We start from the raw sequence: 25734 nt of genomic DNA on the forward strand, positions 1-25734 counted from the left end.
GTCCGAGACCTTAGAAATATTCTTTCTGGCTCCAACTGTGGTGCTGGAGGAGGAGAGACCTAAAGGTTCAAGTGCGTAGGACAGGGCCATCCCATCTATGGACAAGTTGTACACTGCAGCGTGTGGCTGTAGGTGGTAGCTCTGGGAAGGGACACTAAAAAACTCTGTGGATGGAGGCATATAAACCAAAGGACTTCCTCCTACTCACTATCATCCCCACCTACCCATGGCCTGGAATGGAACTCTTGGATCTTTGACCCTATATGGGAGTGGGGAAAAAACGTTTAAGAAGGACTGAAGCCTTGAAAGTGAAATATAAAGATGTGCTGACTCAGGGCCTGTTTGCCCTCAGACGCACATTCCGTGCCCTTGCCCTGAAGGGTGTTTCCCTGGTTCTCATGGTGGCTGGGGCCTACTTTTGGCTGGCAGGAGATGAGAGGGTGGGGGAGAAGAAAAGGTATAGCACAGATCCCCCCTTCACTTGCCATAAATGTCTTCTGTGGCAGTAGCTGTTTCTCCTCTGTGGCCACAGCTCCCAGGTTGGCCATCCTGCCGGGCCCCTGGGCCCCAGTCCCTCTGTCTCCTCCCTTTCCGTTTCCAGCAAGGGGCCATGCTTGCTCATTTCTGCACAACCTCACCCACCGCTGCCCAGCTCCTGAGTTCTTGTGTCGTCTGAGGTCATTTCCTTGAGTTTCGTTGTCTGATAGGAAATACTTGAAGTGGTCTCCATTTGCCCGGTTAGCCCCTGCTGGAAACAAATGGGTTTAGAGGAAAGGCTGTGATGCATTTCTTACATGCTTGGCTTTGTAGTTTATATTCGCCTTGTGTTATTTTTGTTTGTTTTAAAGATTTTATTTATTTATTCATGAGAGACACACAGAGAGAGAGAGGCAGAGACACAGGCAGAGGGAGAAGCAGGCCCCGTGCAGGAAGCCTGATGTGGGACTCGATCCTGGGTCCCCAGGATCACGCCCTGGGCTGAAGGCAGGCTCCAAACCGCTGAGCCACCCAGGGATCCCTCGCCTTGTGTTATTATCAAACCTACCCATCTTACTCTCTCAGGCTGCGTGCTAAGTGACACTGTTATGTCCATATGTAATATAAGCCTTCCCAGACAACCATCACTTCCAAGTGACTTTTCTGGAAAAGGTGGCTTGAGGCAAAGATGGAAGTCACACCAGGGACCTTTTGACACTGAGCATGGGACTCCTCAGATGCAGGCCTTTCAGATCACAAGGTCTTTGCTACATTTGTGTCTATTGTTTGTAGGCATGGCGTTTTTCTTGGTAGATTGACTAGATTTTCACAGAACCCGAACAAGCTCTGCGAAGAGCTTCTGCATTCCCCACCTCCCCTCAGCCACAGGCCTACTGAGCCATCGCAGATATGAACCAAGCAGTACCCCGTCCCAGTCTTTAGGTGGCAGAGACCTGTCGCGGAGGGGCCACACAGACTGTTATTATGGGTCATTAACTGCCTCATGAACTGGTTTATTAGGTAGGTGTTCTCTGCCCTACTCAGAAATCCACCGAAACTTTGATGGGTGAGAAGCCAAAGGTGGGATGGACGCACCACCCAGAGAGCGAGGCAATCTGGAGACAAGCCCTTCAAGAGGGCTAGCCGTGAGCCTCATCAAGTTAAGGGCAATCCAGCACTTTATTGCTTTTGGCCAAAGAACATTGCCAAACTTCTAGAGCAAAGGGCAAGTACAAGTTATTCTCCCGAAAAGGTTCTAAGATTTCAGACAGGACAGTACAAAAGGACATTTCCTAATATACAATATTTTGGAAGTGGTTTTATGAGAATGATCATCAGAATAATTCCCTACTGTGTCAGATTCTAATCTGAGATAACTGATGCAAAAAAAAAAAAAAAGAAAAATCCATTCATTTATTTATTCTTTTCTTTTTTCTTTTTAAAAAGATTTTATTTATTTATTCATGAGAGAGGCAGAGACACAGGCAGAGGGAGAAGCAGGCTCCAGGCAGGGAGCCAATACATAGTCTATCGGGCCAGGCCCTATATTTGCGAAATTACATACATACCAAGTGTTGGAAATGAAGTAATTTCTGTTTTCTCAAACTGTTCCTTAGAGAATATTCTTCAAAGTTTCCTTCTCCCTCTACCTTCCCAGACTTACCTTAGGGCACAGCAAGGTGGTGTAAATCGTCTTCTAGCGTAGAAGCCCACGGGCATCACTCTGTTGAAACAGGGCTGTGCTGATTTACTTGCCTTTATGTTACCAGAGGCGTATGCAGATTTTGGGACAATTTTGACCCAAGGCTTACTTACATTTGTATTAATTTACACCAAGTTTATGCCTTTTATGTTCAGATAAGGTATTTAGGTTAAAAAAAAAAAAGAAACAACAGTAACAAACTCTCTTGGATTGAGGCTGGAACGTGAATTGAACATTTATAAGCAATTCTGTGGCTCAGACTCAGCTCAGGCACTAACTAGGTGTGTGACCTCAAGGGAATGACACTTCCCAAATCCTTAAAGGGTGGATCGCACTTGGTAAGTACGATCACGGAATTGTCAAGAGGGGCAACTCTGCAAAGCTTGAGCAAAGGCCGGCCACACAGTGAGAGCCAAATACTCACATTCTTACCCCGGAGTTTGCTAACTCGTTGGGCAGAGGCGACGCCGAGGACCTGAGGCTAGAAAAGCTCGGTCCAGGCAAAGCCTCCCCGTGAGAATGGAAGAGATCAAGGGTGAGGATCCCAAAGTGGTGGATTCCATGGGAATCTGAATTTGAATTCCCCTCGGCCCGCAATTTCCGTGACGGACCCTATAATGATTGGGGCTCTGGCCCGGCTAGGGTGCTGGCGCCCAGGCCCTGAGGCTGAGCCGCGCAGCCGCCAGGCCTGCGAGTGCCGCCGGGCTCGGGGTGTCGGACCCCTGCCCCCCAACCCGCCCGCAGCCGCCCCGCCCCGCCCCGCCCCGCCGGCCCTTGAGGCCTCTGAGCGCCCTTCCCTCGCCGCCCCCTGCGTCGGGGTGTCTGGGTGGCGGCGCGCGGAGGCGGGCTCGCTGCTGACGGCTGAGGGGGTGCAGCCCAGGGGGGAGGGAGGAGGGGGAGGGAGGAGGAGGAGGAGGAGGGAGGAGCGCGGAGGAGAAAGGAGGGAGGAGGGAGGAGCGCGGAGGGAGGAAGGAAGAGGGCGGAGCGAGGACGGAGGAGGGAAAAGGAGGAGGGAGGAGGAAGGAGCGCAGGGCGAGGAAGGCAGAGCGCGGAGGGAAGAGGAGGAGGGAGGAGGGAGGCGCGCGGAGGGCGGAGCGTGGAGGGAGGGGAGGGCGGAGCGCGGGGAGCGGAGCGCGGAGGGCGGAGGGAGGAAGGCGGAGCGCGGAGGAAAGGGGGTGAGGGCGGAGCGTGGCGGGCGGCGGGGGGAGGAGGGAGGCGGAGCGCGGGGGGCGGAGCGCGGGGGGGGAGCGCGGGGGGGCGCAGGGAGGCGCGGGGAGGGGGGAGGGCGGAGCGCGGGGGGGAGCGCGGGGGGGGGCGCAGGGAGGTGCGTGGAAGGCGGAGCGTGGAGGGGGGGAGGGGGAGGGCGAGCGCGGGGGGGGGCGCGGGAGGCGCGCGGAGGGCGGAGCGTGAGGGCGGAGCGCGGGGGGCGGAGCGCGGGGGGGGGCAGGGAGGCGCGCGGAGGGCGGAGCGTGGAGGGGGGAGGGGAAGGGCGGAGCGCGGGGGGGGGGCGCAGGGAGGCGCGCGGAGGGCGGAACGCGGAGGGGGGAGGGGGAGGGCGGAGCGCGGGGGGCGCGCGGAGGGCGGAGCGCGGGGGGGCGGGGCGCGGGGGGGCGCGGAGGGGCGGGGCGAGGCCGGGCGGCCGCTGGCGGCGAGCGCGGCGGGCGAGGAGCGGGTCCGCGGCTGGCGCGCCCGGCGGCCTGTGCCCGGATCCGTGCGCCGCGGCCCCGGCGCGCCTCCCTCCCGCCCGGGGTCGGTCCGAGGCCCGGGCCCGGCGCGGCGGCGGAGCCGTGGGCCGCCGGTAGGTCGCGCGGGGCCGGAGGGGCCGCCTGCAGCCTTTTGTGCCGCAGGGAAGGCGGCGGGCGGCGGGCGGGCTGCGGGGCGCGGGTGCCCGGCGGGTCGCGGCGCCGCCCCTTCCTCCCTTCCTCCCTGCCTCGTGTCGGCGGCGGCGCGCGGGGGGCGGGGGCGGGGGCGGCCTCGGGCCCGGGGCTCGGGGGGCTGGTCCTGGGGCGCCGGGCGGGCGGGACGCCGGGGTGTGGGGAGCTGGGTGGGGCCGGTGCGGGGAGCGGGGTGCGGGGAGCCGCGGCTGCTCGGCCCAGGGGTGGGGCCGGCGCCGTGAGTGTGCAGCGGGTGAGTGTGCAGCGGGTGAGCGTGCAGCGGGCGAGTGTGCGGGGGCGTGCGCCGGGGGCGCGCGGCGTGGGGCCGCCGGGGCCGCGGGGCGGACGGGCCGGTGCCGGGGGGGGGGGGGTGCGGCGCGGACTGGCCGCCGGGCGTCCCCCCCACCTGTCGCGGGCGGGCTTGGGGCGGGAGGAGAGCGCAGGGCCGGGCCGGGCCGGGGGCCAGGCGGGCGGCCCCATTGTGAAGCCGCCAAACTCTCGGGCGGTGGAATCCGCCGACTTGGCGGAGGCCGCGGGGGCCCTGCCCTGGTCCCCTTGCAGACGGGCCGCATCCCCGGGGTCGGCCTGCCTCGCCGCGCCGCGCCCCCGGGAGGGCGAGGGCTGCGTGGCGGAGCCCCGAGGCCGAGAGTGTGCGTGCGCGTGCGTGTGTGTGTGTGTGGCTGTGGCTGTGCCCACGGAAAACCGGGGCTGGAACTTTGTGATCCTTGGAGAAAGCATGGAGGCTGAAGCCTTTGACTGCACGCCCGCCCGCTGCCCTTACGAGAGGGCCCTGCTGGCACCGCATTTCTGACGTTACCAGCCTCTTCGACTGACATGGTTTTTCTCAGATGAGCCGCCTTAACGATTTAGAGTAGTTAGCTGTTGCATTTTTTTTTTCACCCCGTAGAGGAAGTTACACACTAAGGGAGATGGAGATGATCTCTTCCCCCAAGTTTATTTTCTTAGAGGTCTCAAAACCCACTCTGGGTCATCATTGCAGAAGCTTGGGGTACTCTGCTAATTCAGGACCATGACTTAGGCCAACGCGATGATGTTCAGGGCCTGTTTCACAGATTTCAGTGTTTCTGCCATGTAGCTGTGTATGCATCCTGCATTTCACAAAATGACCAGGATGAACGAGAAGGGTTAACGGGCCCAGAGGCCTCTTGATTGGATGAGATTGGAGCATAGAATATGCTTCTGTCCACATTTTAGTGCATTGCAAGTGCGACTGGTTAATAGTGACTATTCCAGGACGTAAGATGTCTGGGGTTTTTGTTGACCTTGCATGATGGTCAGCGAATTTGTTCGCTTTCTCTGTATGATTTTGTATCCTCGGGAGAGCTCTTGCACACCCTTAAAAGTACGTAGTGCGGTGGGAGTAACAAAACTGTATAAACAGGGTTGAGATTTTCTTTGCTGTTGCTGCTTTTTATCCTGGGGTGGGGGTGGGGGGGAGGAAATCAGCTCTTTTTCCTCCAGAGAGAGCTCTGATTCCGTCACCAGCCTATCAAAATAAGCTTCTGGATTTAAGCTTCCCGGTGGAAGGTCAGCCAGTTCCACCGTGTGCACCTGTCCCATTTCGGTTATGCTTCCTAGGAGGCAAGTTTCTTGTAAAGCCTGCCTGTAGACCTGCGGTTCCAGTTATTGGCAGTCATATTTGTAGTGAAACCAAATGTTTTTTTTCTAAAAGTAGAAGGGTGACTTTTCATAATGGTGAGACAACAGTGGTGATCTAGCTTTAATTTCTACTAGCAGATGTAGAGGGAAAAAGAATGCTGTACTTTCAGGGGATTACTATGAAGAGAACTGATACTACCAAGACTTTTTTTTTGGGGGGGGGGCGTCTTCCTGAACCAATTGTGTGTTGTCTATACCACCTTGGTGAGGCTAATAATGATTTGCTTGTAAGATCAAGGATGGTTCCGGAAAAGTCACACCCTACCCAAAACTCTTCTTAAAAATCATTGATGATTTAGTTTTTATGAGTTACAAATAGAAAAGTGAGATTAAAGTCCTCCCTGGGAGGAGGGTGGAGGGTAGGTACAGCTAAGCATTGTGTTGCTCTTGTGTGTGTTGTATCTTTGGCAGTTAAACCACTTTGTTGCTGCTCAGTGTTCTGTTACTTGAAAGATGTTTTGGTCTCTGTCTTTGTCTTTAGGCTAATCTTTGAGATGAGTGGTCAAAAAATATTTTCATTAGTCTGAATGCAACTTTTAAAAATCCCTGTTTTTTTGCAAGTGCTTTTTAAAATTATTGATCTCTCCTCAAATAGCTACCCTGAGGGACGCCTGGGTGGCTCAGCCCAGGGTGTGATCCTGGAGTCCTGGGATCGAGTCCCACGTCGCCTCCCTGCAGGGAGTCTGCTTCTCCCTCTGTGTCTCTGTCTCTCTTTCTCTGTGTCTCTCATGAATAAATAAATAAAATATTTAAAAAAAATAGCTACCCTGAGAAATACTGCCTCTTTCCATTTTTTTCCCCTTGTGTTTGGGGATCTAGAATTAGAACCCAGAACTTAGACCCTACCATTTTTCTTTGCCTAAAATTTATCTTGTTTCCCATCATATAATCTTCAATGACTCGTGGGACTTTACCAGAATTCACAAGGGCTATTTGCTAGCCTCATATTTATAGCCGGCCATCTGATTTGGAAGTGATAGATTTTAATTTTCTTTGGAAAAAAAAAAAAAAAACATTTTTTTAAAGTAGGCTTGATGGTGGAGTCCAACACACGGTGTGAACCCACGACCCTGAGATCAATACCTGAGTTGGAATCAAGAGAGAGATGCCTAACTGACTGAGCCATCCAGGTGCCCCTAATTTTTTTTTTTAATTTTTTCTTCCAATTTTTTATTTAAATTCTAGTTAGTTAACATATAGTGTAATAATGGTTTCAGGAGTAGACTTTCGTAATTCTTCACTGACATAGAACACCCAGTGCTTATCATAACCAGTGTCTTCCTCAATACCCATTTAGCCCATCCCCCACCCACCTCCTGTCAACCATGAGTTTGTTCTCTGTCCATTCATTGTTTCTCTTATGGCTATTTTGTCAGTGGATCTGTGCTGAAGTCTGATACTTAGGGTTTTTTGTATGCAGGGATATTGTGTGGGCATGAACACTTCCATGTGGAGTGTGTTTGAGGGAAAAACACTCCCTTCTCTGGGTTCCCAGTACCATTCAGGTTTACTGTTCTGTGTATTCGAATTCCATGTATTGCCATGTCTGTCTGTCTGTCTCTCCTTTTGACTGGTCTCCAGCTTCACTTTTTGTATTTGCCCCAGTGCCTGTATAATGCTGGGATATAGTAAGACTCAAGAAATCTTGTTGAATGTGAGTAAATGAATAATTGAATGGCCAAGTGGATCCACCCTGTGAACTACTCAGATCTGTATGGGACACTACTGTGCAAGCAGAAGGGTCTCTTTCCATTCCTTTTCTTCCTAGTCTTTTAATTCATTGCCTTTTCATTGTTAAATATTACTTTAGAGTAGGATAACAGTATAATTGTCAAACTGGGACACTTTTGAGAGATAAAGGGGGTGCTATAAATTATTATGCCGCGTTCCTGGCTGTGAACGGAGACATATGGCCACCCTACTTTTGAAAGACATTCTTTTATTTACCTGTTTTGATATCTATCACCCTGCCTGGGAAATTTGACACGCTTCCTAGTTAATGTTTGCAAACTCTTCTATTTGCAGAAGCTTCATTTGCAGTCCTCTGTTGGGTGTCTTTTGCTTAGTCACTCAAGGCTTGCCTACCCAGAGGCCTGCGGGAAGACCTTGGCCATGCTCGCCTTTTCCTATTTTCATTGCTTCCGGGAGAATGTCACAGGGTTTTCTGTTCGTTTCAGCTGTTTGTAGCTGGAAGAAGCATATATTCTAGCTCCTGCTCTGCTTCCTAAAGTCTGTGTCTCTGCAAAGCATTTAGTCCATCCTGTAAGCCTTTCTCATGAGTTCCTTTCCTTCTTGCTGACGACCGTCTTTGAGAGGAGATCCGCTGATGCCTTGCCAAGCCTTCATGATCAAAACATTGGCCAGAATCAGCTGCAAGTGTGAGAGATTCATAGATTTTTAAAGCATTCTAAAAATGTCATTGCCGTCTGAAACTTTATTCTAGATTTGAACGCAGGGGAACCTTAACGTGATGATCTACTCTTGCTCTGGAGCCGAAGGGGAAATTTAGGAAATGGTGGGTACTTTCGTAGTAAACAAAGTGTATTCACTCGTCATCCCTGTTATGCCAGTGCCCGTGGGCTTTGGAGTCAGACGGGTAGGCGTTCGGATTCTTCTTCTAACTCTCAAATAGTGTGTTACTTGGTCGAATACTTTCAAAGGGGGGGTAGTGTTTTCCATGCGGAGTAGCTATAAATTGCTTACAGCTTTTGGCATAAAGCAGGTGTTCAAAAATATTGGTTTCTTCTTATTAGAAAGCCCGGTCTCTGGGAACTTTCATACTACGATTATATTGATTTCTCGTAGGAGATGGGATAAAGCCTTTACTGTAGTTTTTGTTGTTGTTGTTCTTGGTTTTACTGTTTTTGTTTTTAAAGTAGATTCCTTTATAGGCGATCTCTTTAAGAAGCCTTGTTCTTTTTTTTTTTTTTAAAGATTTTATTCATCTATTCATGAGACACACAGAGAGAGAGAGAGAGAGAGGAGCAAAGACACAGGCAGAGGGAGAAGCAGGCTCCATGCAGGGAGCCCAACATGGGACTTAATCCTGGGTCTCCAGGATCAGGCCCTGGGCCAAAGGCAGGCGCCCAACTGCTGAGCCACCCAGGGATCCCCAAGAAGCCTTGTTCTTAATACTAGTGTCTGGTCTTGTGCTTTTAATTCTTCCTTTTTTTCATCATCTTTCCTCTTCTCTTCGCCCCTGTGCACAGATAGCAGGTGGTTCCACGCACAGAAGTAAGCGGTGAGCAATGACTAAAAAATGAGAAAGGCAGTGGAGCTCCTGCACCTCGGTGCGCCTGGGTGGCTCCCTGGACTCTGTGTTTGTCTTCTATTTCTGGCTTGGCACTGCTATAACAGGGATAATCAGTTACTACGCTTTGTTTACTATGAAATTACCGACCATTTCCTAGACTTCCACAGTAGCTCCAGGGCAAGTGTTGGATAATTACTTTAAGGCTCCTCTGTTTTCAAATCCAGAATGAAGTTTTAGGTTGATTTTTCATTTGCTGTTTGAAAAAAAAAAAAAAAGTTGGAAAATAATAGTTTTTTGGTGCATTGAAAAGCTTGAAAAGAAGAGAACGTCCCCAAAGACATAATACACATCGGGTGATGGCGGCAGTGTGATTCTGCAGTGTTTTCCAACACTGTTTTTTACTTGGAATTAAGACAGATCCGGATTTCTGCAGTGTTCCTGCTCCTGGGTTTTCTATGGGAATTTCTGAAGGGCTGAATGCAATCACTGTCGCTGCCCGAGGAGGCGGCCCTGAGAAAGGCCCGCGGCTTGCTCCCATGTTTGTCCCCACATGGCCTGAGCCGGCCCGGGCTCCCCGCGGGCCTGGGACGGAGGGGCGACGGGTGGTCACCTGCAGGCGTGTGCCCCCCCCCTGCCCCGTGCACAGGCCCCGCTGGAGCTGCCCCCGCCCGAGCCGCCAGCTGAGACCTCGGCCCTGTGCTCCCTCGGGGCTGCGGGGCCGCTTCGCAGCAGAGCGCGGGACTCGGGACTCGGTGACGCCAGCGGACCAGAGGGGACAGTTCCCGGCCGCGTCGCCGCGTAACAAGCGGCCCCCGGGGCTTGGGCGGGCGGGGAGGCTGCACCTGGGCTGCGGAGCTGGGCCCCCGGGGGGATGCGGGGCTGTGGGGGCTGGGGAGGTGCGGGGTTGCAGGGCTGTGGGATTGGGGGGCTGGGGAGGTGCGGGGTTGCAGGGCTGTGGGGGCTGTGGGCCTGCAGGGCTGCGGGATTGGGGGCCTGGGGAGGTGCAGGCTGCGGGACCCGGGGCTGCGGGGCTGTGGGAGGCTGCAGGGCTGCGGGACCGGGGGCTGCAGGATTGGGGGGCTGGAGGGGTGCTGCACCGGCCCGGGGCCGGGGGGCGGAGCCTCCGCAGGCTCGGTGGCAGCTGGTCGGCCGGGGGGTGCCGCGGCTGGAGTCCTGCAGCGGGTGGGGTCCTGCAGCCGGGGGCCTCTGAGCCCGGGAGCCGCTGCAGGACACAGGCCGGTGGGAGGAGCGGAGCAGGCGGGGGAGGGGGGGGTGGAGCTGCATCCCGGCCCGGCGCCCCCACCCGGTCCCTCCCTGAGGCTCACGGGCCCCCCCAGGCCCACGGGCAGTGGGACCCCCCTCCCCCCAGCCGTGTCTCCTGGCACCCGGGCCTTCGGGAGCAGCTCCCTGAGCTGGAGATGCTGACGTGGTGACCCAGGGGGGCCGGCACCGGGAGGGGGGGCGGTCGGGGAGGGGCCGGGGGTGCCCCCCGGGGTCCTCCTGTCATCACCTCCCAGGCGAGGGAAGGCCCAGAGGAGATGCTCAAAATCTTAGGCGATGGGGTGACTCTACGGGGTGACTCTACCGAAGTGGTGTTCTCTTTAAAAAAAAAAAAAAAAAAAAAAGGGACGAGCAAGTGTTCTCCAAGGCCTTTGCAGTCATTTGCCTCCGAGTACTCTTAGGAAGCACATTCCTGTGGCTATTGTAGGGCTGACACGAGTAGACCCCAAAAATTAATTGCATCACAATGACATCGCTGGTCCCTAAAGGGCTTTGCAGCTCGCAGAGTGCGTCCACCTGCCTCATCTCTCTTGATCCGCGGAGCAACCGTATGTGGGAGGAAGAAAGGTTTCGTCCTCCTTCCAAGTATTGCTCTTCATGCAATGTCAAGAGGCACAGTTGTCAGCAAGGCCAGGCCACAACCTGTTGTGACCCCCCCCCCAACCTTTGTGTTATTTTTTTTCATACGATGCGGTGAGCCTCTCCAGTACCTGGAGGGGACCTGGGTGGTATCACCTACATTTCAGCCCCCAAATGTCGTGTCTCTGTTTAGTCCAGGTAGCTGCACCTCATCCCCAGGTAGAAAGTCAGCAGCAGAATGCAGAGGAACAAACCAGAGAAAATGTATGAAGTTTACGTTAGCTGAACAGAGTCAGACTGCTTTAATTAAATGAATTAATATTGGATCCCCTATAACCTGGACCTGATGTTGGCACCTCCTGCTACTTTCATCTTGTGTTGCAGTTAGAATTGTTATCATTGCTTTCTGAGTTGCGTTACTTGTTAAATTAAAGGCTTATTTTTATATTCCATGTTTAGTATCTGGAGTAGAGCAGAAAAAAATATTATGCCTGTGTTCCCTTGGGACTCATTGGACATTGTACGGTGACATCTTCTGGGATTTAGACTGGTGAGTTGTATTTTGCTTTTTCTGTTGTTAACCAGTTGTGTGAACCTATTATCATCATGCATTTTAAGGACTGCATAAACAGATGAACGTGAGATGTTGGAATATTGCTGCAAAAATATCTACTACAATTATGAAAGTTTGAATGATGAGAGCTGAAAGTATTGCTGCAGATTGCTAACATTATTATCTCAAGGGGTTGGCCTTACTGATTGAGGGGGAGCTTATATCTTATTCCTGTAAGATAAAGGTGGTTTTATGGAATACTATTTCAAAATAGACTAGGTAAGAGGTTATTGCTCTGATTTTGGGGAAATGTTAGTAAAACACTAATCCCTAGAGATTGGCAATAAAATCTGCAAAAAGCCCTTGTTGTGTGTTATGATATGTAAAGAGTAGCAAACGGGTGACTTAAGGGAGCATCAGTTGCACTTGGTCATATAGCAGTTCACTGCCAGTATGACCTTCCTCTTATTACACCTTGAATTTAAACTTGTTAAAATTATGCAGTGCTGTTGTCTTTTAGTTGTTTTTTTTTCCTGGTGTGTCATCTCTATCTGTGCTGACATGGTTATCCATGTGACTCTGTGGTTTGAAGGTGAAAACAATTGAATAAGTATCTTTGTACCTTTTTAGCATTTTAAAAATTAGTGTGAGTTCGTGCTTTGGGGACTCCTTCTACTCGGGGAATATCTTTGTCGGTCCCTGCTTTGAATTAGGGTGATCATAATCCGTGGGGTGGGGATGGGGAAGTCCTTGGGAAAAAAAAAGTCTGGAAAAGCATCTAGTTTCATAATAAGTGACCTCCAGATTAGCAGTCAGCCAAAAGAATGATGGGGAGAACCAGACACTTTTGTTTCATTAGGTGGATACAGCGTACCAGGCTTATGACAGTGCATTTTAAAACATTGAGAAAATGAGAACATTACTAAAATTTCAGTTTTGAGGAAAAAAAGCAAGACGTCTGAAAACTCGTAAGTACAAAATACATTTAGAGGATACTCAGTAAGGAATAATGTGGTGGAGTTATTAACTCATGTAATTTAAATAAAGCACAAAACCAGGAGCAGTGGGTGGAAGTTGCAGGAATGTGTGTGTGCATCTGTATCTTTTTCTTCAGATGCGCACATATATACAAAAGTATATAAACGTAACTATGGATATAGTTATATCTGTATCTTTATCTATATCTTTTGCACAGCTGCAAAAGGTGAAATGAACCAACTCAAGAGTAGTGAGTTATCTGTCATTGGAGGTGTTCACACGTAGACTGAACAACCATCAAAGTTCCTTCTGATTCCCAGACCACGTAATTTAAAGGATTTTCAAATTAGGACGGTCAAGCGTTTGACCGAAGTATGTGACAGGCTTCTTTTTTATTTGTTTCATTTTTTTATTTGTTTCATGTTTAAAGTCAGACTTAATTGAAGTATAATTTGTATATAGTAAAATTCACCCTTTTATAGAGTCTGAAGAGTCTTGACAGATGTATCCAGTTGTGGAATGTGCCTTACAGTCCATATATAGAATATTGTAGTCACCCCCTAAAATTGCCTGCCCCCCTTTATAGTGTGTCCCCTCTTCCCTTTGTCAATCATTGATTGATTACTGTCCCATTAGTTTTCCAGAATGTCATGTAAATCGAATCACACCTATGTAGTGTTTTCTGTGTGCTGCTTTCACTGTTGTGATCCTACTTTGCTCCTTTTTGTTGCTGAGTGATACTCCGTTGTATGGATGGAGCGCAGTTTCTTTTTCCATTTCCCTGTGGTCTTTGTTTTTTTTGGTTTTCAAAAAAGTTTTATTTATTCATGAGAGACACAGAGAGAGAGAGGCAGATACACAGGCAGAGGGAGAAGCAGGCTCCCTGCAGGGAGCCCGATGTGAGACTGGATCCCAGGACCCTGGGGTCATGACCTGAGCCAAAGGCAGCTGCTCAACTGCTGAGCCACCCAGGCGTCCCCATTTCCCTGTTGATGGACATCTGGATTGTTGCCAGTTTTTGGTGATTATGAAAAAAAAAAAAAAAAAACCCTTAAAAACATTCACGTTCAGGTCCAGGTCTTTGTGAACGTCTTTTGTGTGAACATACATTTTCATTTTTCCTAGGTAAATACCTACCAGTAGGGTAAGTGGGGTAACATGCATTTATTTAACTGTGTATGTAATTGCAAAACTGGTTTTCCAAAGGGCTGTCCTCGGTACAGGCTTCTGAGAAGCTAAAGTGACTGTACCAAGGTGTGTGCAGATAGAGGGGCCTGCTTCTCAATCAGTGCTGATTTATTTTTATTTTATCGCTTCTCGGCCTTTTGGCTAAGATCAAGTGATTTATTTTTATTTTATATCCTGTTTTAACAAGTTTGATTGCCACATACTTTTTAAGCCCCCAGTGGCTTAGACACGGTAAGTTAGAAGGCTTACGGATGGGTTGTTAGCAATTTGAAGCAGCCGGAAATGCACCCACTGGTATGACAGTAATCACTGATTTTAAATAAAACAAAAGGCAGGGACTTAGAGGAGTGACAAACATGTCTGCATGGTAGAATCTTCTGGAAGCCTTTTGAAAACCTTAGAGTCTAGACTGTGCCCCCAGATGAATTAAATCACAGATCTGAGGTAGAGCACAGGCCTCAGTATTTCCTGAAGCTCCTTGGATGATGTTGGGGAACCATGGGAACCATGTGCAGCAAGCGCAGCGTGAGGACGTTGATGGAAGCAGGATGCCTGCAAGGCTCTGGGCAAGCCCCTGCCTTCGCGGCTTCAGGGTCCTCTTTTCATCATCAGAAGCTTTGCACAAGTGAAATCCAAGATGATTCTGGCATTGAAACTGGGTGGTTCTAGATATTACTAGATTAACAATAGTCAAGCTTAGGAGACCATTTGCCAAGAGCCGGCTTTATTCCAAATGGATCATTTCTTGAAAAGGACTTTGTTCACATGGTGACATTTTTGTTCTGTATATTTAGACAGTTCTATATGTTTTCTCTTAAGTAGAATTGCTGTGTGTGACTAAGAAACGGTTCAAGCATATGGAACAAGTTTTTTGATTACTGATGATGACTTTTTTTTTTATAAGCCCGATTTAAAAAAAAAAAAATTCCCAGAATGCAGTACTTCTCAAAAAGAGTTCTTTGTTAATGGTGGTTGTGAAACTTGGCTATTTTCAGAGCTCGTTGGTCTAAGGAGTCGAGGCATCTAGTCGAACGTTTTTTAAATGTTCCTTGTGCCAAACACTTGGGAAGTTGGACCTCTTGGGGATTGTTCAAAGCTGAGCAGATTTCACACAGGAGGTCACAGTCTTGAGTGTGCTCACCATGGTGGAGCAGATTCCCCTATATGCGTGCTGTGGTTTGGGCCTGGCGGCGTTGGTTGCAGCCAAAATTCCTAATTGCACACTGTACCCCATGTTTTTAAAATATGCACCATGCACAGTTTTCTAGCAAATATTGAGGCGTTACCTTTTCTAGTCTTGTTTAGTTTTGAATTCTCCTATAGTTCAAAGAACTCCGGTGGCACCTGGGGACACTGTCAGAGCTTTCCTGCTTTGTGAGTATATGTTATTACACTTGTTACGGATCAGATTGCGAAGGAATTTGATGTTGAGGACCTTGACGTGCCATTTTTTAAAAATCATACATGTTCCTGGAACTTGCTTAAGAAGCTCAGTTTTTCAAAGTTTTAGTCAACTACAAGTGGACCTTTCTATATTCTCTTTGTAGTTTTTGTTCTAGACTCTTCTATGGACAGAAATTTTTGCTGCTTCTGTTATTGTACTAGCAACACTTTTTCTGCTTCTGGTTTTTATTTTTGCTTTGAGCTACATACGAAAATCACTAACGGGATCACTAAGGATCTTGTTGCTCTCTGATTTCTCGCGTTCAGCAGTTGCAGAAGTTAGCATCGTGCCTAACTTCCCAGTTCGTGTTTATTCTTATTGATGCAGTGGGAGTGGGCGCCTGTTGCACATACTTGCGGTATTTGTAAGAGTTCTTTGTAATCTTTCTTCTTGGCAGTAGTCGTTTGTGAGGCACGGTTTATTTTAGGTAGGAAACAAAACGCTTAGTCACGAATGGTTTGTTAAGAATAATGAACCTATAAACAGATTTTTCACAGTAAAATATGAAGAATATTCTGCTAAACACAGGCCATCTCCAGTTGCAGTCATGATAGCCATGTTTCCTGATCCATGCTTTTATTTATTGTTCATTTATTCTTTTAGAGAAAAAAATGAGCAAGTGAGCAGGTGGGGCAGGAGGGACAGAGGGAGAGAGAGAGAATCGTAAGCAGGCTCCACACCCAGTGCCGGCCGATCACAGGGCTCGATCCTGCGACCCCTGAAGTCACGACTGGAGCCAAAATCAAGAGTTGGCTTAACCAACTGAGCCACCCATGTGTCCCTCCCTGGTCTAGTGCTTTCAGTAAGAAATTTTGCTGTGTGAAATACTGTACCTCCGTCTTTAGTGTCCCTTTTTTCTTTTCTTTTCTTTTCTTTCTTTTCTTTTCTTTTCTTTTCTTTTCTTTTTTCTTTTCTTTCTTTCTTTCCTTTTTCCCTTCCCTTCCCTCTTTTTTCTTTTCTCTCTTCTCTTCTCTTCTCTTCTCTTCTCTTCTCTTCTCTTCTCTTCTCTTCTCTTTCTTTTTTCTTTCGTAGAATTGCAGAATTAGGAAGTAGCTAGACTTGTTCACATGTGCTCCTGTACTACTTCTGCTCATTTAAGAGATCACCTGAGGAAGTTGATGCTGTAACTGCTCCCAGGGTCTTGCTCCAGGATTTAAATCCAGTCGGGAAATTCTCAGGCACTTAATAGCGTAAGAAGTTTGCTTTTGGTCACATCGAAGACTGGAGGGCATGCTGCTTAGTCAGCATTCCACCTAGCTGAAAACAAGATAGTTGCCAGTCAGCGTTCTCTTTCCTGAACGGCAGCCACCACCTAGCTTTCTTCGTCATGCGCACGGGGACTCTTTAGAAGGGCAATCAGTTTATAAGTAAAAAGGATCCTTTAAAAAAATAAAAAAAAGCTAAACAGTTTGCACGAGTTGGGTGGTTGCACCGTGACTTTCCCACGTGAATATTAAGATCTCAGGATGTTCTCCTCCATTTGACAATACACTGAAGAAACCAATGAAGCCACCTTACAGCTGTTGGTTTTGAGACTGTCTTACTGTTTGGAACAGAAGTACTGATGTTTTTGAAATGTGCAGACAGTTCCAGAATTCAGGGTTGTTCATGAGAAGTTCAGTAGGGTTGCAGCTGTATATATAATACTTCAAACAAGCATTTTTCTGTCCAGTACAGTTGAGCTTGTAATTCAGAAATCTGGTGCAGTGTTGACCTTAGTTACTAGGCCAAATATTTGCTAGAGTGTATTGGAAATGCTCATTCTTAACTTTTGTGGTTAGGTGGTGTCTTCTCACAGGGGATGTGTTGTTTACCTCAGCAAAATAATGGTAGGTTTCTTACACCTTGGTTGAAAATTCCAGAGCTCTTACACTCCCTCCGTGTCTTTATCTGTTTGACAGTCTGGGTGAGATCATTCATTATCTGTCAGGTAGATGCCTGAACGTCCCAGTGGGTAGTCTTGCCCAACCCACGTGAGTCTTCTTACGACATCGTGGCTGCTGGAAGCTGAAGCTGCGGTGCTTGCTCACCTCTTGGCAGTGTCCTGGCATCTGTTTCATTTCCCACCAAATTGCAGTTCTTTGAATTGAAGGAATTTGAATCATCACATTCCTTTATCTGTCACTCCACCTGCTGTCTTCCATGTTCTTATTTTCTGGGTGCCCATTTTCTAGCTCATACATTCTGCCTCCCTTTTGCTCTCAAACCTTTGCATCCTGACATCCTTTCTCCTCCTCCTCTAGAGATTCTGGGAATTCCTGATCTTCTGCCTTGAGGCAGCAGTGCTGGTTTAGGGTAGGAGCTAACGTCTAATGATCCTGCCTGCAGAAGCCCGCACCTGCTCGGCTTTATTGTGATTTTGTACACGCTTACCCTGTTTGGTGATTTTTATCCCTCGGGGGCGGCGGGGTGGTGCATAGAGGATGACGTTCAGCCTTGCCTCTGGTTGAGTTATGACCTGAATCCGCATGGGCGGAGTGTGACTGCCTGGATTGGGGCGAGTTTATAATGTGCCAGATGAGAACACAGTAAGGTGCCTGGTGGTGGTCTGTGCACTGTCGTGAAGTCCCAGATTTGGAAGACACCTAGACCACTATGTCACCTAATGTGGGCTGATTGCTTGGGTGTCACCATATGGGTGATTCTAACTTGGGGTATACCCATCCGGGTGTGTGTGTGCACTCGGTTTGCCCCACAGCACTGATTGTCTTAGCCTCGCTGACCCTCCTCTCCTTGTCTTTCAGAATGGCCCGTCAGAGCCTCTACCCCTGCCGCCTGTAGCTGCCTGTCAGGGTTAGGTAGCTTGGGGGCCTTTGATCTATCCTCTTGTGCTCCTTCTGGGCTGTCTAGAATCAGTGAGAAAGGAGGTACTAGACTGGTGTAAACATTTGTTTATTCAGCATAAAGCTTGACAAAGCTTGGGCCCTCGAAAGTGGATGAGAGAAGAAATCTCCAGGTGTTCGCATGCTTATCAGGGTAGCCCATGGTCCCCTAATATCCCAGTCCTTTTAATAGAGCAGGGAATCGCACGATCAAATATGAATTTATTTTTACATTAATATTATAGAATAAAGGCATTTACTTTAAACCTGGAAGGGTGGAGGGGCTACCATATTTTGATTAACCACAAAGAGGAAGATTCCGAGCAAGAAGTAAGTAAATCTCTGCGGATCCCTTTGGCATTTGCTCTATCTCGGGGCTCCTTGGTAGTGTGTAGTGTTAGTTTTCAGTTGCATTCTTGATGTGGATTGCAGTGAGGACAGGATGCTACCCCGGGGACTTCTTCATAGTCTTGGTTTATTTCTTAATGAAGGGAAGTATAGCACGCAAGTGAGGGAATAAAGCTCTTTCCCCGCCCCCCCCCCCTTTTTTTTTCAAGCTTTAGAATTGCTTAGATTTTAAATGAACACCCAAACTTTGAGAAATGCTTCAATCAGCAAAGGGTTATTTGTTTTACAAAAGGATGTATAAGAGTTATTTAATATAATAGTCTTTTCCAATACATTTTTCGTTTTAAAGTTGGTTACTCTTTGACATGATTTTGATTAGCAATCTGAGATATTTAAAATTGTATTTTCTATTCCTAACTGATGATCAAGTAGAGATCAAGTTTCCCTTAGTATTTTGTTTTCCAAAATTCGGCTTACTGCCGCTTTCTAGAAACCTGGCCATTGTTAGTGGTACTTCTCGTCAGTGAGGTTTTTCCAGACTGCGTGATGGGATCATCCTGATGAATAATATCAGCATCTGCTGAGAATCGTTCTAGCATCTATGAAACCGTTCAAAAGTGCAGTGTCTTGAGTGTCACAAAATAAAATAACTCGCAAATCAACAGCATATTTTCTGATATTTTATATATGTATTCAGTATTAAAACTGACCTGATTTACTGGGTTTCGGGTTTATTTTTAAACTACAAAATGGTTTGCTTCTAGTGATTCAGTGGGGAACGTTGGAGGAAGAACACTGGCAACTTTTGGGGGGCCTTCCCTTAAGACTGGGATTTGAAGCCTTCAAAAAAAAAAAAATTTTTTTAGGCCCCTATGGGAACCTTTGCAGAAATCCATCCATTTTTGTCTTTCATTCCGTGCCCCTCACACGCAACTGAAAGAGCAATTGTAGGTGGAAGAGCTGAGCCCCTGCTTTGAATCCAGTGATGGGAAGCATGCAAACATGTGCATGTTCAAGTTGGGAACGTGTGGCGGGCTCTCGGGGGACCGCGGGTGGCCCTCGGGCTGGCTTCGGACTGAGGCCCGTGCCTGCTGGGCCCGGGGTCCCGCGTGGGGCCCCGTGGAGAAGTGTGGTGTCCGTGTCCCTGCGGCCCGGCCTTGGGTTCTGGAGGGCAGGTGCAGGGGCACGGCCACCCCCCGGCCGCCCAGGCCTGTGCGGGAGGGCGTCGCAGGTGCCTGGCCTGGCCTGGCAGGTGTGCCCTGAAGGTCCCCCGGGCCGGGCCGCTCCCTGTGCGTGCCCTGGCCCTGACCGTGTGCGTCTGCTTCCTTTCAGGAGTGTGCGGCCCGGTGCCCGACATGGAGGTGGACGTCAACGGAGAGCCGCGCAGCGCCCCGGCCGCCGGGCCCGGGCCCGAGGCCTGCTCCCCGGGCAAGGCGGGGCCCGAGAGGCCGCGCTGCTCCAGCACGCCCTGCTCGCCGGCGCGCCGGACCGTGGCGGGCTACCAGATCCTGCACATGGACTCGAACTACCTGGTGGGCTTCGCCACCGGCGAAGAGCTCCTGAAGCTGGCCCATAAGCGCGCGGCAGGCGAGGAGGCCAAGGGCGAGGCCGTGCCCTCCCTGCGCCCCAAGCAGCTGGACGCCGGCCTGGCACGCTCCTCCCGCCTGTACAAGGCCCGGGGCCGCTCCTACCAGCCCTACGAGATCCCGGCGGTGAACGGGCGGCGGCGGCGGCGGATGCCCAGCTCGGGCGACAAGTGCACCAAGGCCTTGGCCTACGAACCTTGCAAGGCCCTGCACGGGCCCCTGCCCCTCTGTCTTCTCAAAGGTAAGAGGGCCCACTCCAAATCTCTGGACTACCTCAACCTGGATAAAATGAGCATCAAGGAGCCAGCCGACACGGAAGTGCTACAGTACCAGCTGCAGCACCTGACCCTCAGGGGGGACCGCGTGTTTGCCAGGAGCAACACCTGAGCAGGCGCGGCGAGGGGCGGCCAGCCCAGGTGGGCCTGCGCCCGGCTGGGGAATGCCCGCCGTGGGACTCTGTACAGGACTCTTGCATCCTAGACGGCTGTAGCAGCCACGTGTTCCCGGGGCGCACACAGTGTGCGCACCAGAATGCGAACGCGGGAGCGAAATCACAGGGACTTGGGGGGGCACATCATCCTAGAGCACGCACCTGGCGAGGAGAGCGGACTGCCGGCCGTTGGCTTGTACAGCTCTGTAGCTAGGAGGAAGAGGCCTCGGCACCGCAATACCATCCGCAAATGATTCTGACCCTCCGGTGGGGAATGTTAATCTGCTTGGTTGTTGCTGACTTGGTATGATCCATTAGAAATTTATATCTAATGTACTAAGGTACTCAAGTACTTCTTTAATCTCTGTATTTTACTATAAAACGTATGTAATGATTTGTTTTATGAGATTTAGAACTTGAACATTGCTGAATTGGACCACTTTTTATTTTTAAATATTGAGTTTAAATATTTTATAACTGGTTTTGCACTGAAAAACTTAACATTTCAGATCGACAAGAGAATAATCTTTCTTCACTTGCCTCAATAGTATTATTGAGCAATGAATTTTTTTATTTCCGCATGGAAAGTTATTGATCTCTATGGCTGTAAAATATTTCTTTATAGCATTATTAAAGTGTGTCTTAATACAATTAAATTTGGGATACAAAGTATTTATTTTACAATGGGTGGGGGGAAGCTTTTTCCAGAAAGTTTCCAATACGACGTTTTCATAAGCTCAAAAAAAAAAAAAAAGTTTCCTTCGTGCTTACTTTCTAAGTTAAAACTTCATCTGCGACTTTAAAATGGAAAGGATTCTTTTAATTGTGGACGATAGGCATAATACTGTTTGCATCTGAATGTTCTGTAAGTGAATGAATTTTTAATCGAAGGACTCATGACTTCTGCTAACCGAATGCTTCAACGGAGTATGAAGTGACACCATTCAGCATGGCATCGGGTCATTCCGTTTAAGTTCTGTGCAGCTCACGCGCTCCTTGAAATTCCAGTTTCTGGGATTAGTGTGGGAGCCTAAAGTGCTTCTGCAGTTTTAATGGGTTAATCCTGGATTACTTAACAATTTATGTCAATTGCACTGGTTTAATTTGTTGCTAAAGAAATCACGCCCTGGCTTTAGTAACAAATACAGCTCAAACTATTCTTGAGTATATTTTGAGAGACATGTATGTAACTTAACCTTTTGTAAACATTTCTATTTCTTTTTTTTTTTTTTCTTTTTTGACTCTTGAAGGTGCAATTTATTACGGAATTGGCATTTCTGGCAGCGTAGACCTGCTTATTTTAAATTTTAGTTTGGGGGCCGTGAGTTTCTTAGGTCTTAGCAGCCTTGCTTTCTGAAGTAAGAACGCCTTTTATCAATGAGTGGGTCATTCCTGGTGCAGAGACGATTTTCCTTCGGCCAGGATGAATGGCAAACTCTGTCTAGAGCAGAATAAGTTATTAGGAAACCCTAGGAACTCTTAACCAACATTTATTATTCTTTCACCGAGGCAGACAACGTGAAAGAGCCTTGGGGATGTTGACCCATATCTTACCAACTTGATCACACTTCTTGGGGGGCTGGAAATTTTCAGCTGTTGTATATTTTAAGGTAAATTGCACCTTTGTAACATATTGTATTGACGAATGATCACTAAGATTAACTCTATCTATACAGTCACTAGTTTGACAAGAAATAGAATCCTGTCAGATGCCAAAGAGTTGGGATTTTTACGTTTAATGATTAAACACCGTTATTTATTGATGATTTACCCTGTGGAACTGTATTATTTCTAACTATGAAATAAAAAGGGTGATGTAAACACACATTGTTGTGTGGTGCTTTAAACAAGGTCCATCATCAACAGGCTAGTTACTGTTCAAAAATTCTGCCTAAGGACTTATTTTTAGGCCCCATTTTTGTAAAAAAAAAAAAAAAAAAAAAAAAAAACAAAAACAAAAATTCCTTTTGGTGCTCATTCGCGTTTCAGGGTAAAGGATATATTCATGGCTATGGTATGTATTCAGTCCCTGGGGAAACACAGCTGTGTACCTGTGAGATCTGTCCCCTGCCCATGCACCCACGTAATTTGTTTTTGCCAAATAAAAATATGTAGCTGTTTTGTTTTGTTTTGTTTTGTTTTCACTGAAAGACACATGAGCCTCAGTGGCCAAAACGAACAGGGACGGAAGTTTGAGATATGGCACGTTTGCGATGATCTGGTTTAGTAAAGAGAATTAATTTTAAGGATCAGTTTCCTAGAAAGAGAGTTTTGGAACTCCGGGTCTGTAATTCGCAGAATGCGTGGGGACAGCTCCTGCTTTCCACCTTCTTTCTCTGCAGGCCATGGCCCTGTCGTGCTCCTGTAGTAGGTGGTATCCCGCCAAGAGCAAAAGGTTAGCCTGGGTCTCTTTTTGCCCGGACTTCTTCATGGTCTTGGTTTATTTCTTTTCTTTTCTTTTTTTTCTTAAAGATTTTCCTTATTTATTCATGAGAGACACAGAGAAAGAGGCAGAGACACAGGCGGAGGGAGAAGCAGGCTCCATGAAGGGAGGAGCCTGATGTGGGACTCGATCCCGGGTCTCCAGGATCACAACCTGAGCCAAAAGCAGAAGCTCAACCACTGAGCCACCCAGGCACCCTTGGTTTATTTCTTAATGAAGGGAAGTATAACATGCAAGTGAGGGAATAAGGTTCTTTCCCTGCCCCCCCCTTTTTTTCAAGTTTTAGAATTGCTTAGATTTTAAATGAACACCCAAACTTTGAGAAATGCTTCAATCAGGAAAGGGTTCTTTGTTTTACAAAAGGATGTATAAGAATTATTTATTCTTTAGACCTTTGACATGGTTTCTGTCTACTTTAGGGCTCTTCCCCCGCCCCCATTTGTATTCAGTTTAATATCTCCTACTGGCCAGAAGACACTTGATGTCATCTTACAGTGTCTGCCTTTAAAGGAATTGCAGCACCACGTAAGTTTATGTGTCGGTTTCTTTTTTTGCCAAAATACCGTGTTGTAGAGGCTCGGTTGATGTATAAAGTGGCGATAGGATTTCACCCTTGGGGCCGGCCCGGGGGGAGCTGCTTTTGAGGCCCTGACTTCTCCTTGGCTGTGTTTGTACCTCTGGCCCCAGGGCTCCTGGAGTCAGCAGTCAGGAAAGAAAAAGGCCTGTGAAGTGTGGGGGACGGATTAAAATGTACACGGGTTCAGAACCCCCACACTGGACTGTTCCAGGCCCTTCCCTCTGTCACGTGAGGCCCATGTGCATGCCTTTTTCCTCCTCTGTGATAATTATTTGAATAATTTCATTATTTGGGATTTGGGAAGCTTCCGTAAGACTGTAAGTTAACTTACAAAGGCAAACTGGCCTTTTCACTAAACAAAGAATGTTTTTTGAGTTTTTGAGAAAAAACATACTTTTCTCACTCTATAGCATACTTTTTTTTTTTTAAATCTTGGAAAGATTTACTCAGAACAACATGCCCTCAATTTCCATTAAAATATAATCTGAAAAGTATATATTCCATTTTATTAAGTAAAGCTTCTGATATATAGCTATGCTTCATATAAATATAGAATAAACAAAAAAGCAAGAATCTGTCTCAATGGGACATTTTCATAAGTTATCTACAGGCTAATTTCATTTTCATATTCATATTATTTCATGTTACTCAGTTTTAGCAGTTCAATTCAAAATTTTACTTCAAGGAGGTCTCAATAAAATTTAAACAAAATGTTAAAAAAGAAATCTTGGAAAGAGTTTTGTTCCATTATAACTGTTGAAAACAGTTTTGTTTTTTGTTTTTTTAACCGTTGAAAACACTTTAGGGGAACTTTTAAATGACCCCGGCCTAAGTGATTTGCTCTCAGTCAGAGCAAGCAGAAGGAGAGGCTGTGAGGCAGTGTCCCAAGTAGCATAAATGTTTTGCAAGGGTTGGGGCAGAGAGAGAGCAAAGCTGTGCATTAGCGCTACCTTGTAATGCAGAGGGGACAAGCCCAATTCCCTCTTTAAACAGTGTAATTTGATTAGGGAAGTGCAAGTTGATGAAGATTGCCTCAGAAATACAGTAAATTCGATTATTGAGCTAGAGATTGTACTTTGCTTTGTAATAACGCTTCTTTAGATAAGAATTAGGAAAAGGAGGGCAGCCCGGGTGGCTCAGCGGTTGAGCACCTGCCTTGGGCCAGACGCCTGATCCTGGAGACCCGGGATCGAGTCCCGTGTTGGGCTCCCTGCATGGAGCCTGCTTCTCCCTCTGCCTGTGTCTCTGCCTCTCTCTGTCATGAATAAATAAGTAAAATTTAAAAAAAAAAAAAAGAGAGAATTAGGAAAATGATTCTTTGATCTTTTACATCACACACACAAAAAAAAAATTAAGGAATTTTTCTAGCTGAGGGGAACACTACCAGGAACAAAAGATGGATCGGTTTGATCTGTTATTTCGAGTTCGCCGAGACCACTGCTTTGCTCCCTTTGGGGGAGATTGTCACCCCTGCGACACGACTCTGTGCAAGGTTTTACCAAATGATTTCAGAGTTTGAAAAGTTGGGGACCGAGTCTCCACTGTTCCCGCTGGGCTTGGGCTTGTCCTTGGGGCGGAGATCCACGGGAGAGCAAGGGTGAGGGGGGGCTCCGGGGGCAGGAGATCGCAGCATCTACTGGATCTGACACTCTTGCTTCTGCGGCAAAGCTGGCAGCGAGGGCAGGGAGCACAGGCGGGGCACCGTGACCTGTAAGTCTGAGTCACCAGGAGGAGCCTTCTAAGCCAAACATTTCCTTTTTTAAAAAATTTTTTGATTTTTAATTTTTATTTTTTATTTCTTTTTTTCACCAAACTTTTCTATCAAAGGCTACGTAGGATTCCCTGCCTGGAAGATCTGAGCCGCCGTCTGTCCCCGGTCTAAGGCTTCGGCCAGGAGAGGGCCGAGCCGTAGCCAGGCTCTGGGCGGCCTGAAGTCCAGAGTTCGGCCACGTGGGTAGAGCTAGGACGGGCCCGGCTGTGGCAGGCGTCCCTAACCCATCAGGGCGCCATCCCTCTCGCAGGCCAGCTGTGGCTTCACTGCCTTTCTCAACCCAGCGCTTCGGGCAGCGGCTCCTGAACTGATCAGAATTACACGGGAGGTAAAACCCATTTGTTCACCACCCCCTCCCACCCCCTACGTTAGGGTATAGTGTGAACCCCCCAAATGGTCTGAATGTTTCTGAGTAGGAGGCTGTTCTGGGTTCTGGCTCCCTACCAGAGCCCAGAGGAGAATGGCCATCCCTGTTACCATCACCCATAGGGTTTCTTGTTTCTTTTCTTTTTTTTTTTTTAAGATTTTATTTATTTATTCATGAGAGACACACAGAGAGAGACAGAGACATTGTGCTCAGGGATGTGGGACTCGATCCCAGGACCCCGGGATCACGCCCTGAGCCTAAAGCAGACGCTCAACCACTGAGCCAGCCAGGTGTCCCACCCACAGGGTTTCTTTTTTTTTTTCTTTATCTTTTTTTTTTTTTAAGATTTTTATTTATTTATTCATGAGAGACACACAGAGA

At 48.3% G+C, this 25734-nt stretch overlaps 1 protein-coding gene and 1 long non-coding RNA gene across 6 annotated transcripts; one reads left to right on the plus strand and one right to left on the minus strand.

Moving 5' to 3' along the window:
* Nucleotides 1–485: 485 nt before the first annotated feature.
* LOC129501661 (uncharacterized) lies at nt 486–2890 on the minus strand. 2 transcript variants are annotated; one of them, XR_008662782.1, is made up of 2 exons: nt 2141–2890; nt 486–745 (listed from the first exon to the last, which is right to left on the minus strand). It is a non-coding gene; the product is annotated as an uncharacterized LOC129501661 (long non-coding RNA). The 2 variants fall into 2 exon arrangements; XR_008662781.1 differs by having other exon boundaries at nt 486–748.
* A 947-nt stretch (nt 2891–3837) lies between these two features.
* MACIR (macrophage immunometabolism regulator) lies at nt 3838–22156 on the plus strand. 4 transcript variants are annotated; one of them, XM_055312850.1, is made up of 3 exons: nt 3838–3977; nt 11306–11396; nt 19512–22156. In XM_055312850.1, exon 3 carries the CDS (start codon nt 19535–19537, stop codon nt 20150–20152), a length of 618 nt encoding a protein of 205 aa, XP_055168825.1. In that variant the 5' UTR covers nt 3838–3977; nt 11306–11396; nt 19512–19534; the 3' UTR covers nt 20153–22156. The 4 variants fall into 4 exon arrangements, with proteins under 4 accessions (XP_055168825.1, XP_055168828.1, XP_055168826.1 ...); XM_055312853.1 differs by lacking the exon at nt 3838–3977 and adding an exon at nt 4710–8111; XM_055312851.1 differs by lacking the exon at nt 3838–3977 and adding an exon at nt 10461–10834.
* Nucleotides 22157–25734: the final 3578 nt, after the last annotated feature.

Source organism: Nyctereutes procyonoides, unplaced genomic scaffold, assembly GCF_905146905.1.
Source record: "Nyctereutes procyonoides isolate TBG_1078 unplaced genomic scaffold, NYPRO_anot_genome, whole genome shotgun sequence".
Classification (NCBI taxonomy): domain Eukaryota; kingdom Metazoa; phylum Chordata; class Mammalia; order Carnivora; family Canidae; genus Nyctereutes; species Nyctereutes procyonoides.

What these genes read in the sequence shown, in the direction of transcription:
- MACIR (XM_055312850.1), top strand. Translation starts at nt 19,535, where the DNA reads ATGGAGGTGGACGTCAACGGAGAGCCGCGCAGCGCCCCGGCCGCCGGG.